The following is a 19,128-nucleotide window of genomic DNA, read 5'->3' as shown; positions in this document are numbered from 1 at the left end:
CCAGCATATTCTGTTTTACAATAGAAAAATAATTTGCCTACATCCGGTGTTTTGAATAAATGTTGTTTAAACATTTTTTTTTAAATAAAGTGTTTGGTAGTGAAAGAATTAATAGAGGAATTAAAGGGGGAAATAAAGATCAAAACAAACTCTAGGCAAGATATTTTAATAATATGGCACACCTTGCATCTAAATGATTTGAAATGTAAGTAAATATCTGCCTCGGTTTAACGTGAGGATCTCTCCTGCAGATGTGTGAAGGCAGAAATTGAAAGTGACACTCTCCTCAAAACGGCTAACTCAAACATGTTGGGACAAACACTGGACAGTACTGCCTGAAACCCAAACGAAGATCTCCAACAGCCTGAAAGCACCATAGAAAATCAAACTCTCCTTCGTAGTCTGACCGTTTTATTGCCGAATGCTACCACTGAGCACAAGTCATGGGTGACCCCTGGCTCCCTAACTCTTGTTTGACAACACCCCCCACCACTCATTTCACTCACTGAAGGATGTTCTTGTCCTACAGGTAGGGCACGGGTGTCCAATTGTGGCCCTATAGCTCCCATAATTTTTAGCCAATCTAAGATTGTAATATAGTTGGAGCGTCGCAGTTAGTCTTGCAAGAGTTAGAAGAGCTGCAGACTTGTCATCCATAATCAATTATAGCAGTGGTTAAATTATGAAATTATTTTTTACTTGTGTATACTTGATAATTTTAGTTTTTGAGTTTCTTAATTGTACCCACATTGTTCAATTTAGAAACTTTTGATACATTTCATTCTTTGAAAGATCATATCCTGATGTAGTCATATATACAATACGTATGTAATTTTTATTTATTTTTACTTTACTTTTTTTTTTTTGACAATTCGTGAATAATGTTAGTTCACTTATGTAATGTGTGCCCTCCATTAAAAAAATATATATAATAAAATTCTGTCTGACAAATAGAGGATTAAATATCCAATAAAATATTAAAATTACTTTTTTTTTTTTCCCCTTTAGTAATTGTAGACAGTATTAAATAATTTGTTTTTTATTTTATTTTATTTTTTGATTTTTTTTATATATATATATATTTTGTGTGTGCATTGAAATGTAACATTTGTGAGGCACACAAGCTATATCACTGCAATTTGGGGTATGATCTCAAAAGTATTTATCAACTGCAGATTTGATTTTCCTTGAGTGCTTTTAAGATGTTTAATTACATATCCATGTAGGGCTGAAAAAAATGCCTCTGTTTATATATAAACTGTATTGCTATAGATGTTGTGTTATTGTGCGTAGAAATGCGCGCAGTAAATATTCGCATATGGTCCGTTCAAGCACGATCGCTTTGCAAGTTAAGTACTGCTTCAGTTCATTGTTTACGCTGGAATTTTTTCTCCCCATGGAATGTAAGTCAAACGTAGTGTTTGTCACAATAACGTAAAAGGAAAAAAAATACATTAAAAAAAAAAATATATAAATCAAACTACTCCTTGAGAGCCTGCGTCTGTTTTTCAGATGTACAAAAAAAGTGTAGAGTTTGGTAAATAAAACCGCCAGGGCTTGGCAGGTAATGTATCTCTACACTGTTGGTGCATTGTTCTGCTTCAGCAAAGTGCTGTGTTGGTGTCTGAATGTCACATCTGGCTATAGTGAACTGGATGAATGAAAGGAGAGCTTAAAATCTGGTTAGTTTCTACACAAATCTTAAAGGGGCTTTACATACATGTTGCTTTTAGACCATAATTAACCATAGTTACAATGTATTAGGATTAAACTTAGATTTTGGGATTTGCCGTATATGCTATATGCTTGTAACATGTACTGGGTACAAATCACTTTAATGTCATAATACATTTATATGAATAAATGTATGTACTGGTTACTGCCTCTCTGATATGTTAGTGGCACTGTTTTAAGACGTACAGGATTCCTTAAAAGGCACTCTATGCACCATAATGGGATGCTTATATCAGTTCTGGCTGTAAAGTAATACGGCGGGCACACACCACATACGCACAACTTGGACTTATCTCTCTTCTTCCTGGGGAGACAGAGAAAAGGAGCTGTACATGCGCGGTGTGGGCCCTGTAACTGGATTCATTGGCAAGTGACGTGTACGTATACTAACTGCTTACATTCCAAATAACCGTCTGAACATATAATGAAAGGGGACACTTCAGACTACTTTCAAAACACTTTAATATATAGGGTGAATTAATTTAATGAAATGTCCTGAATTAGCTGTTATTTGAAAGGATCTTGATAGATTTGAGTGTCATCTCTGCAGTGTTAAAATACTGCTACATTTTTTTATTTATGTTTTATACACAAGAAATCTGTGTATTAAGATAAAACGGTGTGTCTCTGTGTGGTCTTGCTTTGGTGAGGTTGCTTCAGAGACCTGCCTGAGATGACGTTATCAAGGTTAATTGTTTCTTGGGTCTGGTACACTGAATTTGAGTCTTGAGAGGCATTTGTTGGTTTCAGTTGGAGGGACGCATCCTTGATCCGGCTTCCATCTTATCCGAAGTTCTGTCACTCTGCAAACAAAACGGTTCTGAGAGGTTGATGGTTTTAAATTAACGGCAAGGTCACGTATTCCACCAACCAATAAGGAATATCCGTTTCTCCTTTACTTGTAATTGAAAGTAATAAAACAGACTCTCTGAACACATATGAAGGATTGAGGGTAAACCATAGCTGAACACCTTATTGTCCTCCTTTACCAAAGCCAGATCCCGACGTGGGATGGTACAGGTTGCTGGAACAGCAAACACCTAAAGTCTGACAATATATTTCCCTTTCAATTTTGTTGTGACCACAGAGGTTGACTAGAATATAGCACACCAATTCTAATCTCTGCTTTCTCTCTGTGCTTTATCATCTAACTGAGAGGTATATAAAGGTTTGCCAGTCACAGGCCTCTCAAGCTCCCACTCCTCTTTAACACGCTTGCACAATTTGACCAAGCATCCACTGGCTGAGAGCATCACAGCGCTGCTAACGTACAATAAGAACAACTCGAAGACTGGGGGGCCCAGGTAAGTATCACAATGTGACATGATGCAAGGGGACTTCTGGTACTATTATCACTACTGTGGGCTGTTCTGATGCTTCCAATGCCCATTTAAGTTCCTTTGCCCCGTTATAGAATCTGCTCACTCTTAACATACACAATCCAAGCCTTTCTTAGTGGTGAAAATCTAAAATTGTTTTGCAAATCTAAATGTGAAAATGAAAGTAGAATTCTTATTTCACTTCATGGAAGTAATTACACAGAAATGTAGGTAGAGGGGGAATGTCACCCGTATTACCAAAGACTTGTACATGGTGGCAGTGTAAATATGAGCTGATCACTAATGTATTACTAAACCTGACAAATCCAGAATTAGAAAATAAAACTGGCTGGAATTGTGTTTATTATAAGAAAACCTCTAAATCTGTAGGCTTTTTTGTTTTATCATTAGACCTATGAAAGAACAGTTTTTTTTGTATTTATCCCGTAGTTTTTTTAATTCACTAATATGATTTGCTTTGGGTTTTTTTCCCCATGAACAAATACATACGTTTGTAACCAGAAACTTGTGAAACAGTAGCTGGACTTCCCACGGCACAACACTGAAAAAAGAAAAAAAAAAAAATCCCTTTAAGTTTCCTTAAATGCTGTAATGTAGATGACCGTACAGTGCTGGCGCCTGCGTTTCCAGCTGAACCTACCTCGATCACTTACATCTACTCATTATACATTGATTTGTAGTGAATCGAATTGCAATCACACATTATCACAGCTGGGCTTTTTTTTATCCTGAATGTTGCAATGTATATTCTAACTCCTGCAGTTGGTGTGTACCGAATGCACCTCTAGTGCTGGAGCAGGCGACCTATGACACTCCATAATGCTCTAACATATATACTGCTGGCAAAGCAGCAGAGCATATGGAGTACCCAAGGTAGCCCTGTCCTAGTGTCCAGAATGTGTTTGGTCTCCTGCAATGGTATGAAGGCATCAACTGTGTATTCTGCAGAGATCTGCACAAACTATTGTATCATTAAACTTAAAGAAATATATACTTAACTGCTTGAGGATGGCCACGATGTAAAGCAGTCTGGGCATGAATACTGTGTGCTGATCAGTCACGACGCCGGTAACCACTTTATTCACACCATGTTCTGTGCACATTGATGAAACTAGGAGTTCGATATCTTGTCTAGTAAGAAATGAGCATACTGTGTACAAAGTGTTAGATTTACAGCGTACAAAGTAATATCACTTTGCGTTACATGTTTTGGAAAACAAAGACGTCTGGGAGAAATACATTTTTTTTTTTAACTGGCTTTAACTGGAACCATTCTTGACATCTCCAATCCCCCATTATAAAATAAGTAAAAATTGGTACACTTACCGAATTCTGATCCCAGTAAATGATGCGGAGTTGCTTTTATACGGGCATACAAGAGTTGTCTTTATATTGTCTATGCTTCTGGACTTCAACATATGGCTGAGAGCTTCATGAAACCCGACAGAGGCAAATTGGCTAGCACAGTACCCCTTTAAAAGGACAAAAAAAGTCTTAGAAGACATACCTTGTCTGTTTAACCCCTTAAGGACACGTGACATGTCATGATTCCCTTTTATTCCAGACGTTTGGTCCTTAAGGGGTTAAATAGCACTACTTCCATTCACTGAGGGAGACTTGAGTTGGTGATAAAGATCTGGCAAATGCATGCCAACATTCAGGATTTGGGCATTCCCTTGTTCTGATGGGCATACTACGTGAGTTGGTCTGAATGGAGAATTGGCTTAGTGATCCTTGACTGAGGTCGTTGCTAGTGATGGTTGGTTTTACCCAGGTTAGTACAGCCTGGGCAAGGAACAGATTGTGTGTATCAAATAGTAACTGCCCTTTAGAATAGTACATAGAATAGTACTGTTTAAAATGTTGTACATTTATTGCACTGATTGCACTTACGTTCAGGTCGCAATCAGCAAGCATATCTCCACTAACAAGTGGACCAAGATGACAGGATGAATCTATGCTGAAGATGGAACACTGGCTGATCGCACCATATAAAGTGCTAAAGATATATATAAATAAAAAATACAAATACAATAATAAAACAAAATAGTAAATAAAGGTCCTCATAAATACTCAATTCAATGCGTTTCGTCAATATAGACTTCTTCAGGGATATGAATAAAGGTCCTTATAAATACTCAATCCAATGCGTTTCGTCAATATAGACCTCTTCAGGGATATGAATATCCCTGAAGAAGTCTATATTGACGAAACGCATTGGATTTAGTATTTATAAGGACCTTTATTTACTATTTTGTTTTATTATTGTATTTGTATTTTTTATTTATATATATCTTTAGCACTTTATATGGTGCGATCAGCCAGTGTTCCATCATCAGCATAGATCCATCCTGTCATCTTGGTCCACTTGTTAGTGGAGATATGCTTGCTGATTGCGACCTGAATGTAAGTGCAATCAGTGCAATAAATTAATAACATTGTAAACAGTACTATTCTATGTGTATTTCTCTTTTTATCCATTTGAGCATTTCATATTTGAAGAGAGTTTCCGTTCCTACGAACAGATACCCTTAAAGGGAGATAAGCGCAGACCATCAATACTTATTGTAAGTTCTCTACCTCCTGGATATTAGCCTTCTTTCCATACATACTTCACCATATATTATTATATCCTTTAGATCTGTTCAAGATCACGTCCTGTTATGAAGGTTGTATCCTCTATTTTGTACAGTGCTATTACATGTGCTATCCCATCTTTTTAGCTTATGTTGCTTGTTAAGCCATATTAGCTAATTCACTTTATTATTAAAAGTTACTTTGCATGTTTTTCTTTTCCTTAAGGAATACAAAATTAGTGTGCATGATGATAACGATATACAATCCTAATTACTCGTTTGGCACACTTTGGGCGAAAGACAGGTGTATAGAGTGCAATGTGCTAAGGATTTTATAACCAATCCACCCAACCTATTAGAGGCAGCCAAATACTGGAGAGATTTATCAGTGTTCTGTTAAATCCATTAGTATCCATGACAATTTATCCACTTATAAAACTATGCTTTACTTTTCAGATCACTGCACTTTGTCAAATCTCTTTGGAAAAAATAAGTGCAAGTTAACTGCTGTTTGTAAGACCTTGGGTTTATTTAAAGGGACACTGTAGGCAACCAGACCACTTCTGCTCATTGGAGTGGTCTGGGTGCCAACTCCCACTACTCCTAACCCTGTAAGTGTAATTATTGCAGTTTTCTATAAACTGCAATAATTACCTTGCAGGGTTAGCTCCACCTCTAGTGGCTGTCTACTGGACAGCCACTAGAGGTCTCTGCCTGGTCCATAGCACAGGAAACCTGTGCTAGAGCGTCGCTGGACGTCCTCACGCTGTGTGAGGACCTCCAGCGTCGCTCAAATCCCCATAGGAAAGCAATGAAATTCACCCCTTCAGTAACTGGGGATTGGTGGGTGGGAGGGAGAGGGACCCTCCAGTGCCAGGAAAACGGATCGTTTTCCTGGCACTGGAGTTTCCCTTTAATAAATTGTGGTTTCTGGTGAAATGGCAACAGAATTGCAGATATGAAACCAAAATATACAATATTTAAAAAGTGATAATATATATTATTTCCAGTATTTTATTTGTGACCTAAGTTTAGTGATGTCCCGAACGGTTCGCTGGCGAATAGTTCCTGGCGAACATAGCGATGTTCGGTCTGCCCCCTATTCTTTATCATTGAGTAAACTTTGACCCTGTACCTCACAGTCAGCAGACACATTCCAGCCAATCAGCAGCACACCCTCCCTAGCAGACCCTCCCACCTACTGGACAGCATCCATTTTAGATTCATTCGGAAGCTGCAACTATTTTTTTAATTTTTTTCAATTTATTATTTATTTTTATTATTTTTTTGTGCATATAAATGTTACAAGCAGATACTCCCCCCAGACACTCTGTATTACTGCAGATACTACCCCCAGACACTCTGTGTTAGCAGATACTCCATCCAGACACCCTGTTTTACTGCAGATACTCCCTCCAGACACCCTGTGTTACTGCAGATACTCCCTCCAGACACTCTGTGTTACTGCAGATACTCCCTCCAGACACTCTGTGTTACTGCAGATACTCCCTCCAGACACTCTGTGTTACTGCAGATACTCCCTCCAGACACTCTGTGTTACTGCAGATACTCCCTCCAGACACTCTGTGTAACTGCAGATGCTCCCTCCAGACACCCTGTGTAACTGCAGATACTCCCCCCGACACTCCGTGTTACTGAAGATACTCCCTCCAGACACCCTGTGTTACTGCAGATACTCCCCCCAGACACTCTGTGTTACTGCAGATACTCCCCCCAGACACTGTGTTACTGCAGATACTCCCTCCAGACACCCTGTGTTACTGCAGATACTCCCTCCAGACACCCTGTGTTACTGCAGATACTCCCTCCAGACACTCTGTATTACTGCAGATACTCCCCCCAGACACCGACACAGAGCAGAATAGGGACTGTTCCCCCTACATAGGGTCACTTGGCAGATATGGATTGACACCTATCCTAAGGATCCCTGATACACACTGACACAGAGCAGAATAGGGACTGTTCCCCCTACATAGGGTCACTTGGCAGATATGGATTGACACCTGTCCTCAGGGACCCTGATACACACTGGGGGGACGACACCTACTGTCCTTCCCCCCGCCCCCACCCCTGCGCGGTGGGTTGGGGCCATAAATCACAATGGGGGGGACCTACTGTCCTTCCCCCGCCCCCACCCCTGCGCGGTGGGTGGGGGCCATAAAAATAATGAGGGGGGGACCTACTGTCCTCCCCCCGCCCCCACCCCTGCGCGGTGGGTGGGGGGTCATAAAAAAAATGAGGGGGGGACCTACTGTCCTCCCACCCGTGCGCGGTGGGTGGGGGCCATAAATCACAATGGGGGGAGGACCTACTGTCCTCCCCCCGCCCCCACCCCTGCGCGGTGGGTGGGGTCATAAAAAAAATGAGGGGGGGACCTACTGTCCTCCCACCCCTGCGCGGTGGTTGGGGGCCATAAATCACAATGGGGGGAGGACCTACTGTCCCCCCCTAGCCCCCACCCCTGAGTGGTGGGTGGGGGCCCTAAATAACCCCCCCCCCTAATCAAAGGTGACTAGTGACTAGCCCCTAGTCACCCACCCCAAAAGAAGTTACCCCCTACCTACCCCCCTCACCCTAAAAAATCGTGAGAGGGGAATAAAATAACTAACCTGTAAAGAAAAATTCAACTTACCATTTGACGTCTTTTTTTCTAAAATCTTCTTTTTTCAGCCCCCAAAAAAGGGCAAATAAAAAGCCATAAGAACCGACGCAATTTAAAAAAAAAAAAATTTTTTTAAAAAAACGAGCGCAAAAAAAATAATCCATCTTCACCCATGGAGGGCTCCGCGCAGACTGAGCTCTGCAGGGCGGGGAAGGCTTATAAAGCCTTGCCACGCCCTGCAATTAGGCTAAGAACACTCTGATTGGCTGGTTTAAGCCAATCAGAGTGCTCTTTGTCATTTTACACAGCGTGGGAAAATTCCAAAGAACTTTCCCACGCTGTGTAAAATGACACAGAGCACTGTGATTGGTTAGATTCCAAGCAGGGCCGGTGCAAGAATTCTTGCCGCCCTAGGCAAGAATACATTTTGACGCCCCCTTATGAATGCAACTACATTCCCTCAGAGGTTTATTCACTAAACTCTGAATTACACTAAAGAGACATTTAGGGAAATAGGCGCACTGAGTAGATATTAAAGGGAAACTATAGTGCCAGGAAAACAAACTTGTTATCCTGGCACTATAGCTTCCCCCTCCGTCAAGTTCATCCCCCCTCGTGGTGCAGCAGGGGTTAAAACACCGTCTGTCACTTACCTGGGTCCAGCTCCAATGTCTTTTGTGCTGGCTTGGGTCCGCCTTCGCTTCAATGTAAAATGACAAAGAGCACTCTGATTGGCTTAAACCAGCCAATCAGAGTGTTCTTAGCCTAATTGCAGGGCGTGGCAAGGCTTTATAAGCCTTCTCCGCCCTGCAGAGCTCAGTCTGCGCGGAGCCCTCCATGGGTGAAGATGGATTATAATTTTTTCTTTTTTTATTTTTTAAATTGCGTCGGTTCTTATGGCTTTTTATTTGGCCTTTTTTGGTAAAATGGTAAGTTGAATTTTTCTTTACAGGTTAGTTATTTTATTCTCCCTTCACTATTTTTTAGGGTGAGGGGGGTAGGTAGGGGGTATCTTTTTTGGGGTGGGGGGGTGGGTGACTAGGGGCTTGGGAACCCCTAGTCACCTTTGATTGGGGGGGGGGGATTTTTATTTAGGGCCCCCACCCACCGCTCAGGGGTGGGGGCTGGTTGGGGACAGTAGGTCCCCCCCTTATTGTTTTTTTAGGGCCCCCACCCACCGCTCAGGGGTGGGGGCCAGGGGGGAGGACAGTAGGTCCTCCCCCCATTGTGATTTATGGCCCCCACCCACCGCGCAGGGGTGGGGGCCGGGGGGAGGACAGTAGGACCCCCCCTCATTATTTTTATGGCCCCCACCCACCACGCAGGGGTGGGGGCGGGTGGAGGACAGTAGGTCCTCCCCCCATTGTGATTTATGGCCCCCACCCACCGCCGAGGGGTGGGGGCCGGGGGGGAGGACAGTAGGTCCCCCCCTCATTATTTTTATGGCCCCCACCCACCGCGCAGGGGTGGGGATGAGGGGAGGACAGTAGGTCCTCCCCCCATTGTGATTTATGGCCCCCACCCACCGCGCAGGTGTGGGGGCGGGGGGAGGACAGTAGGTCCTCCCCCCATTGTGATTTATGGCCCCCACCCACCGCGCAGGGGTGGGGGCCGGGGGGAGGACAGTAGGTCCCCCCCTCATTATTTTTATGACCCCCACCCACCGCGCAGGGGTGGGGGCGGGAGAAGGTCAGTAGGTCCCCCCCCCAGTGTGTATCAGGGTCCCTGAGGACAGGTGTCAATCCATATCTGCCAAGTGACCGTATGTAGGGGGAACAGTCCCTATTCTGCTCTGTGTCAGTGTGTATCAGGGATCCTTAGGATAGGTGTCAATCCATATCTGCCAAGTGACCCTATGTAGGGGGAACAGTCCCTATTCTGCTCTGTGTCAGTGTGTATCAGGGATCCTTAGGATAGGTGTCAATCCATATCTGCCAAGTGACCCTATGTAGGAGGAACAGTCCATATTCTGCTCTGTGTCAGTGTGTACCAGGGATCCTTAGGATAGGTGTCAATCCATATCTGCCAAGTGACCCTATGTAGGGGGAACAGTCCCTATTCTGCTCTGTGTCAGTGTGTGTCAGGGATCCTTAGGATAGGTGTCAATCCATATCTGCCAAGTGACCCTATGTAATGGGAACAGTCCCTATTCTGCTCTGTGTCAGTGTGTATCAGGGTCTCTGAGGACAGGTGTCAATCCATATGTCAAGGTGTCAATATGTCATATGTCAGGTGTCAATCCATATCCATTGTGATTTAGGGATGTTAGGTGATTTATGCCCTTTATGGATTAAAACCAGACTCTGCATCAACTGTGTAATTTTCCATGGGAGTTTTGCCATGGATCCCCCTCCGGCATGCCACTGTCCAGGTGTTAGTCCCCTTGAAACAACTTTTCCATCACTATTGTGGCCAGAAAGAGTCCCTGTGGGTTTTAAATTATGAAGTCAATGGCGGTTCGCCCAGTTCGCCGGTTCGCGAACATTTGCGGAAGTTCGCGCTCGCCATTCTTGAACCTAAATTTTTATGTTCGCTACATCACTACCTAAGTTATGTTTGTGGTTTTTTATTTTTTGGTCTCGGAATATGTTATCAAATACAAATTGTAAAACCTGCCAGTGATATTCATTGTTCAGCATCGTGACATAAAGGACACGTTTTCTTGTATTTTGATCGAACTGGGTCAGTCAACAAAACAAACAGAAACATTCTCTAAACCATGGGTCGTCAACCTGGTCCCTACCGCCCACTAGTGGGCGTTTCAGGATTCCAGGTGGGCGGTAGGGATTTTCAAATTTTTTTTACAGATTGGGTGATTGATTGATTGGGCAGGCGGACGGGCGCGAGTCGGCGGTACCCCTGTGACTGGGTACCGCCATCACCACTTACGGCTCCGGCGGCAAACCGCCGGGGCCGCATATGGAGGGGTCCATCGGGTGGCCCATGCTGTCAGGGCCACCCGATGGATGTGGATTGTGAGGGGGCCTGGTCAGCGCTGGGCGCTTTAACAGCGCGACCGGGCCCCCTGTGATGACATCATCTCTGCTGGGAGAAAGTGATTCCCCGGTCACTCCTCCCAGCATACTGAGAGCCGCGCGGGAGGAAGGAGGAGGAGGGAGTCAGAGTGGGAACTCTGACTCCCATCCACCTGAGCCACCACTGGACCCCAGGGAAAGTCACCCTCCTGCACTTTAAAGGTAGGAAACAGGAGGGTGACTTAAATATAATGTGTGTTTGTTTGTGTATGTGTCTTTGTATGTATGTCTTGTGTGTGTCTGTATGTGTGTCTTATGTATGTGTTTTGTGTGTGTGTATATCTGTATATATGTGTGTCTTGTCTTTGTATGTATGTCGTGTGTGTCTGTATGTGTGTCTTGTGTGTGTATATGTCTGTATATATGTGTGTCTTGTGTGTGTATATGTCTGTATATATGTGTGTCTTGTCTTTGTATGTATGTCTTGTGTGTGTCTTATGTATGTGTCTTTTGTGTGTGTATATCTGTATATATGTGTGTCTTGTCTTTGTATGTATGTCGTGTGTCTGTATGTGTGTCTTGTGTGTGTATATGTCTGTATATATGTGTGTCTTGTCTTTGTATGTATGGCTTGTGTGTGTCTTATGTATGTGTGTGTGTATGTCTGTATATATGTGTGTCTTGTCTTTGTATGTATGTCTTGTTTGTGTCTGTATGTGTGTCTTATGTATGTGTATGTCTGTATATATGTGTCTTTGTATGCATGTCTTGTGTGTGTCTTTGTATGTATGTCTTGTGTGTGTGTGTCTTTGTATGTATGTCTTGTGTGTGTGTGTCTTTGTATGTATTGTGTGTGTGTCTTTGTATGTATTGTGTGTGTGTGTCTTTGTATGTATGTATTGTGTGTGTGTGTGTGTCTTTGTATGTATGTCTTGTGTGTGTGTGTGTGCCTGTCTGTCTGTATGTATGTATGTATGTGTGTCTTGTGTGTCTGTATGTATGTATGTGTGCCAGTCTGTTATAGTGGGATACCTAGCTCAGCCTTCCTACTGGGCATTGCTATAAGGAAGGTTAAAAAAGGGGGGGAAAAGGTGGGGAGGGGAATTGAGGAGGGAGAAGAGGGGAGCAGACGCACAGATGAGAAATCATATCATGCGCAAACAGAGAAGTCGTCTGAATATCACCGAAAGAGGAGACCTTTGTTTGTTCCTTAAGAAAATCGAACCAGATATCAAATATTTAGCCTTGCAGCATCAACCTCAAGGATCTCATTAATCACTAGTAAAGGTAATTTCAATTTACTTTATTGTTTTCTCATTAAACTTTATAAAATTAAAAACATTATAAACATGCATTAATTGGAAATAAGATAAATGTACGTACATTTATTTTTTTTAAAACACCCTCCTTTCGAAAAAAATATTCTGCACTTGCGCGAAAACTGGTGGGCGGTAAGGACATTTTTTCAACCAAAAAGATGCATTAGTGGGCGGTAGTTAGAAAAAGGTTGACTACCACTGCTCTAAACAATGGTGCTCGGCCGCTGGATGCAGCGGGCCTGCCTGACAATGTTTCCATACAATAGTTTTTGGACAGAGAGTGTATACAATGGTGTCAACTCAAAGTAAGACCAGAATGCCAAATCTGCACTCAACGAAGTCACAGGCCAGGCTGACCAATCAGATGATACGTGGTCAGATAAAAGTGAACTTTTATTCCCTGTGCAACAGCGCCGTCTTCTGCTGAATCTGGAAAGTCCGTGATGTGCATTATGTGCGCCACGACTAGTTGAGACGGTCTCTAAGGTGTACCTATCATTATTTTGAGAAATAAAATGATCAGCAACACATGCCCTCTGTATATTCTGCCATTAAGGCAACGTCTTTAGTACAAAATCCAAGACAACGTGACCGTAGAATCTGTCTAACATGCATGAACTTGCACGTTAGTTAACCTATCCTGTAGGACTGGCCTGGACGTATCCCACCACTCCGGGACTAATAAAGGCAAAGTTATTACTGCAAATTTTTTTGGTTTTTTTCCCTCTTCCTGACTCCTCCTGTAGTACTAGTTGCTAGTGACGACTCGGGAATAAGGCATTATCGCGCTCACTGCAAGATAATATCTATAGCTGTTCCTGCAGGATTCTCCACAGACATCATTGTTGCGCATGAGCGAAATTACAGCAGCGATGTGGGCTCCTGGTGGACGTAGCACCAGGACTTTGGTTTTTACTGTATGTATTGGAGCTGATGTGTACTGTGACCGTTGCTGCCGCCCAGGAGTAATGGGAGTGAGCGCAGGACTTATCTTTTTGTATTTGTATTCACTTTTTGTGTCACACAGCTTTGTTACAATGCTGCCGCCCATCCCATGTGTTCACTATTAAGGGTTAATAAGTTATATTGGGGTGTATATAAAAAATACCCCTTTCTGTCTTATTAGAGATATCTTTGCCAGAAGCTCAAGGAAGCAAGGTGAAAGGTTACTGTAGGGCCAGTGTAGGGGTAGGGGAGCTGCCTTGATGTTGGCAGGCGGGTATTCCCTCCGGTGGCCATTGGAGTAACTAAATGACTTCCATTTGTTTAAATACACATAGGGATTTAGGAGAGAGTGCAGGTAACTTTTTTTTTGGTTTTTACTGTAGCACCAGGAGCTGAAGTAGGAAGATGGCGGTGCCCGCAGGGACAACATCAGGTAAGAATAACTCATAGCTACACCTTAGGGTGTGTAAAACACAGAAGGACCCCCGAAGGTGACAGAGCTGCTTTAAGTAATTTCTTGACAAACCTGGTATTGAAGGGGGCTATTTGTCAATGGATTAAAAACCACAGCATCTAACCCTTCACTCTCAGGAAATCAGGCGATAACACTCCGATAATGATATAATTATACTAACCTCCATGTTCGCTGCTGCCACAAGACCCAGGTAACTGGCTACTGTAACAATGTGCCCCTTGTTCACGGTGATCATCCTAGGGAGGAAAGCCTTTACAGTCTGCAGGGAAATCAGTGTCTTAGTGAATAGCACTATATCATGCACGAATTATACTATACCATACACGTATTATACTATACCATACACATATTATACTATACCATACACATATTATACTATACCATGCATGAATTTTACTATACCAAGAACAAATTATACTATACCATACACATATTATACTATACCATACACATATTATACTATACCATACACATAATATACTATACCATACACATATTATACTATACCATGCATGAATTTTACTATACCAAGAACAAATTATACTATATCATGCACAAAATATACTATACCATGAACGTTTGTCATGCACAAACTATAATATACCATGAATGAATTATACTATACCACGAACAAATTATACTATACCATGCACGAATTATACTATACCAAGAACGTGTGTCATGCACAAATTATAATATACCATGAACTAATTATACTATAAAATAAAGAGAGAGAGTAAGCGCCTCATAACAAAATGGGGCAGCGACCCTCAAGAACCCTTAGAGTACAACAGGAATAAAAACAAAGATAAGGGCTGCGCCAAATAGACCAATAAAATATATAACTGATATATGGAGGTAATTCAAAATAAAAAGTCTTAGCTGAACAGATCTTCCTTAGATCGAAAATAGTCTATAAAGTGCTTGGTCAGGAACAATGTCCTCGCTGTCTTCCTCAGGTGGATCCAATAATATGAAAAAGATAAAACAAATAGAAAACCAAATAGTGTGGTATGTCTAATAAAATGCAACAAGTGATAGAAGAAGATGGTATTGCACTCACATGTATTAGAGCTATAGCTAGCTCTAGTATGAAAAGCGTACAGCGGTACAATCCCCGCTTATAGGATATAGTGCAGGCTTCTTCCTTCAAAGGTATGTTCAACACTCAAAGAGAATAAAAAGAGATGACCAATAGTGCTCTCTGGATAAAACAGTAATAAATAAAATATATAAAATGGTACTCTCGGGGGCGTGGCTCGGCTGAGCATGAAGTAGGACGCAGACACACTGAGCTCCTAGGCCCCGATCCGCCGAAGCACCGTATCTAAGCCTTATATCCCCCTATATTGATGGGGAGAACCAAACGTGGGGCCACCCCCGGTCCGGCAAATCCTTCCACGGGACCTCCCGCGGGTCCGATGGACGAGTATCTGTCCTCACCGATTCCGCGGGCCGTGCCATGCGGCACCGGCAAAATGGCGCCCACATCCCCGGGCTCGAGTAGCTACGCGGGCTCTCCACGAGGATCCCCTACCCGTGGACCCCCTGAAGAAGCCATGGCTAGGCTCTCCGCTGACCTGGCCGAGATAGCAGCTAATATGCTGACACGCAGGGACAAGTCAGAACTCGTGGCCGAACTCCGAACCGCCATCCGGGAAGAAGTTGCAGCGGTCAGGCAGGACCTCACTCTTCTGGAACAAAGAGTAGACAACCTGGAGGTGCAACAGTTGCAAGCCTCGCTTAGAGCTCCGCGCCCCGACGGCCAGCCTAGAGACCTAATTTGCTGCCTCCGGTCATTCCAACTGAAAGAGGCTATCATGAGAGCGGCTCGGACCCAACGATCACTTCGCTACCAAGAATCACAGATAACGCTGTTCCACGACCTATCCACTCTCACCTTAGATGCCAGGCGAGCCCTGAAGCCAATCACCTCTATTCTGCAGGAGAAGAGGATCCCATACAAATGGGGATTCCCGTTCAGTCTTCAGGCCCGGGCGGGAAACCGCTGGCATACCTTGAGGTGGCCGAACGAGATCCCTCGCTTCCTACGGGCCCTAGATCTGCCTGACGTACACGTGGCAAACTGGATCTTGAACTTCCCTCCGGCCAGACCCACTGGCCCGAATGCTCCGGCTGACATCCTACGTGAAGGGGCAACTTCAAGGCCGAACCAACGCAGAGGAGGCCCAGTGGCCCCTGAGGAGTAAAAGTAACGAGACCCCCCCCCGGAGGCGCAGAAACCCCGCTAAGCTGAACACCCAAGCGGTATTCTATCTCCCCCCCCTTTTTTATCTTTGTTTCTACTCCTGACACTCCACGGATGATCACTGAGAAGGTCCCAGGTGATCCACACTCCCCCAGGAACCCGCAGGACATATGGCGGCCGAGGGACACTGAGACAATCCCGCCAGGGTATGTACCACCCCCCTCACCACACCAAACCACTGCTACCCCGTAGGCCCGTGGGTTCCACTAGATGATTTGGGAGGGGGTACAGTGGGGGTATTAGCAACACAAGCCAGACATCCCTGGAATCACCCACCACAGATCGTATCTCCACCCCCGGGAAGATAGAGAGGTTTGGGCGGGGGACGGGGTGATGGGCTGGGATACCCCTGAGGACTGCTGTTTATGAGACGGTTCCCGGACAATTTCCCGTGTATATAAAGTGCTGTTGATCACAAGACCTTAGGTATCCCCTGAGAGTGGACGACAGGTCCACAGGCCCACATAGAGGTTTGAATATCCTACCTGTCGTTTTATAAGGAATAGACACCATAGGGACCACATAGGGTCCGGGAGGAGAGAGTGGCAGACGGGGAGGGAGGTCGGTGGGGGAAAGACACGCACCCACCCCGCCCCGAAGGCCCAAAACCCAGGCCATGTCGCCTACCAACAGCATACGGTGGCCTGTCTGGACGAGGAGCGGGGTGACTGCGTCTCTGGGGGACTTATGGAATGATTATGTATAATGTATGCCTGTTGTGTTCATGTGGCACCTGAACGGTGCGGTTCATCTGTTAAGCCATCATCTTACCTAGCACGGTGACTACCATGTTCCCAATCTGCTAACATTACACCGAACAAGAGCGGTTTATTTCCCCCTGATATAATTTTACCTAGCAATATGCATACTTTGTCCGTACGTTGTTTCTGTTACACGGTATAGGAATTGTATATTTCTCATGCTATCACCTTACTTACCGATATCCAAAATCGGTACATATATTGTTTTTGTTGCGCAGAATAGGAATAGTAAATTCTCATGTTACCGTCTTATCTAGCAATATGCATAATCTGTATATAAATTGTCTCTAATGCACAGGATAGGAGGTGTTTATTTCTCAGGCAATCACTTTACCTTGCAATGTTTATCATATGTACATATATTGTTTCTGCGGCTCACTATAGGAGTTGTTTATCTGCCGAACGATCAGTCTCCTCGGCCATATACGTTAAGGGCCCCCCATACAACACACCACATAGAGGGAAGCAGAGAGAGTTAGGGCCTCAACTGGCCGTGTCCCTGCACGGGCCCGAGGGGGAGGGAGTGGGACAGAGAACTGACACACTATCAGCTGACGGTAGGCCTAGACGGACGTCAAGACTGACTTGAACTGTACCAGTTGAGCCGGGAGACCCCACAGAGGTGAGGGCCGCAGAACTCCGCGCTTTAGGCGGACTGAGACCGGGGGGGGGGCGACTGCTCCCCGTACGGCCCGAGACGGGAGGGCCCACTCGACAGACAAACATTACCCCGCAGCTGACACTACCGGCGGGGAGGGAGCCGACGGAGACGGCGGACTACACAACCTACACAGAGGGACGACATACCCTGCAGGGAGCCTTCCGCGCACCCCACGCAACTGACCTACTTTGTAAATACCGGCCAGAGTTCAGAGGGACGACCCACAGACGGCCCCAGAACAAACCCAACTGACCGAGGTTCGACGTTGCTCTGACTACGCCCACGGACTACCCAACCCCAGACGTGCACATTTCCCCGACAACCCCCCTTCTTCCCCCCCCTCTCCCCCAAGCCGGGCCACCCCTGAGTGAGGACCCTGTACCCACCGGGCATGGCACAGTTTCGACCGGCGCAGCTTACACTGTGGTCGCACAATGTTCGTGGGCTCAACATACCCGAGAAGCGTGCGCAACTCCTCCGTAGGCTCTGGGCAGAGAGAGTGTCCGTTGCGTTCCTGCAGGAGACGCACTTCAGAGAGAGAGATGCGCCGACTCTGTCAAATAGGCGCTTTCCGCAAGGCTACTTCGCAAATCACCCGGACGCACGGAAGACAGGGGTGGCGATACTATTCGCGCACACGATACCGTTCAATCTCACGGACACATGCAGGGACACGGATGGTCGATATATCTTCCTTAAGGGTACCATTGCTGACACCCCTTATACTTTCGCATGTGTATACAGCCCTAACCGCAAGCAGCACGTCTTCCTGGCTAAAACCCTGGCCAAACTTGAGAGATTCCGGGAGGGCCTGCTGGTCATGGCTGGGGATCTCAACGCCCCGCTGGATCCAAACGTGGATTCTTCAACCGGCACAAGCGCGATCCCAGATCACTGCCTGCGCTCCATGCGACACTCCTTAGCCAAAGCAGGGCTCCAAGACTGCTGGAGGGTCGCACACCCAGAAGACAAAGACTTCTCGTACTACTCGGCGGTCCACAAGCGCTACAGCAGAATTGATTACGTATTTTTGCCCCAAGAACGGCTGACCCACCTCCAGGATGCGAAAATTGGAATCATGCAGCAATCCGACCATGCTCCCATCCTAATCCGGATGAAATCCCCGCTGTTTAGACCCGCGGAGCGTCACTGGAAACTTAATGAGACCTTATTGGATGACTTGGAAGCTCGGACCTCAACCTGCCGGGCCCTCACCGACTACTTCGACACAAACGCCACGGAGGACATGTCCCCCCTGACGCTATGGGAAGCTCATAAGTGTGTCATCAGAGGACACTTCATAGCCCTGGGCTCACAACGACAGAAAAGCAGAAACAAAATCATCTCCGATCTCACCAAAAAAATAGCCGGCCTAGAAGACTCCCACAAAACATCTGCGGATGACAATGTGTACCTACAACTCACGGATGCCCGCAGGGCACTGGCCGAT

At 45.0% G+C, this 19,128-nt stretch overlaps 2 protein-coding genes across 5 annotated transcripts in view; one reads left to right on the top strand and one right to left on the bottom strand.

Annotated features, from left to right (window-relative positions):
• Nucleotides 1-1,483, top strand: part of STAU1 (staufen double-stranded RNA binding protein 1) — a 36,873-nt gene extending 35,390 nt beyond the window's left edge. For all 4 annotated transcript variants that reach the window (XM_063459690.1, XM_063459688.1, XM_063459691.1 and 1 more), the window contains one exon: nt 252-1,483. In XM_063459690.1, coding sequence (XP_063315760.1) covers nt 252-339 — 88 coding nt within the window. In that variant the 3' untranslated portion in view covers nt 340-1,483. The remainder of the gene's footprint in view (nt 1-251) is intronic.
• A 696-nt stretch (nt 1,484-2,179) lies between these two features.
• Nucleotides 2,180-19,128, bottom strand: part of LOC134566218 (retinol dehydrogenase 10-like) — a 28,915-nt gene continuing 11,966 nt past the window's right edge. The window contains exons 3-8 of the mRNA XM_063425926.1: nt 14,148-14,246; nt 4,401-4,546; nt 4,074-4,205; nt 3,564-3,615; nt 2,658-2,774; nt 2,180-2,531 (exon numbers count right to left, since the gene is read on the bottom strand). Coding sequence (XP_063281996.1) covers nt 2,481-2,531; nt 2,658-2,774; nt 3,564-3,615; nt 4,074-4,205; nt 4,401-4,546; nt 14,148-14,246 — 597 coding nt within the window. The 3' untranslated portion in view covers nt 2,180-2,480. The remainder of the gene's footprint in view (nt 2,532-2,657; nt 2,775-3,563; nt 3,616-4,073; nt 4,206-4,400; nt 4,547-14,147; nt 14,247-19,128) is intronic.

The sequence above is a fragment of the Pelobates fuscus genome, chromosome 6 (genome assembly GCF_036172605.1).
Source record: "Pelobates fuscus isolate aPelFus1 chromosome 6, aPelFus1.pri, whole genome shotgun sequence".
NCBI classification, from domain to species: domain Eukaryota; kingdom Metazoa; phylum Chordata; class Amphibia; order Anura; family Pelobatidae; genus Pelobates; species Pelobates fuscus.
This window is presented reverse-complemented; position numbering and strand designations above follow the sequence as displayed.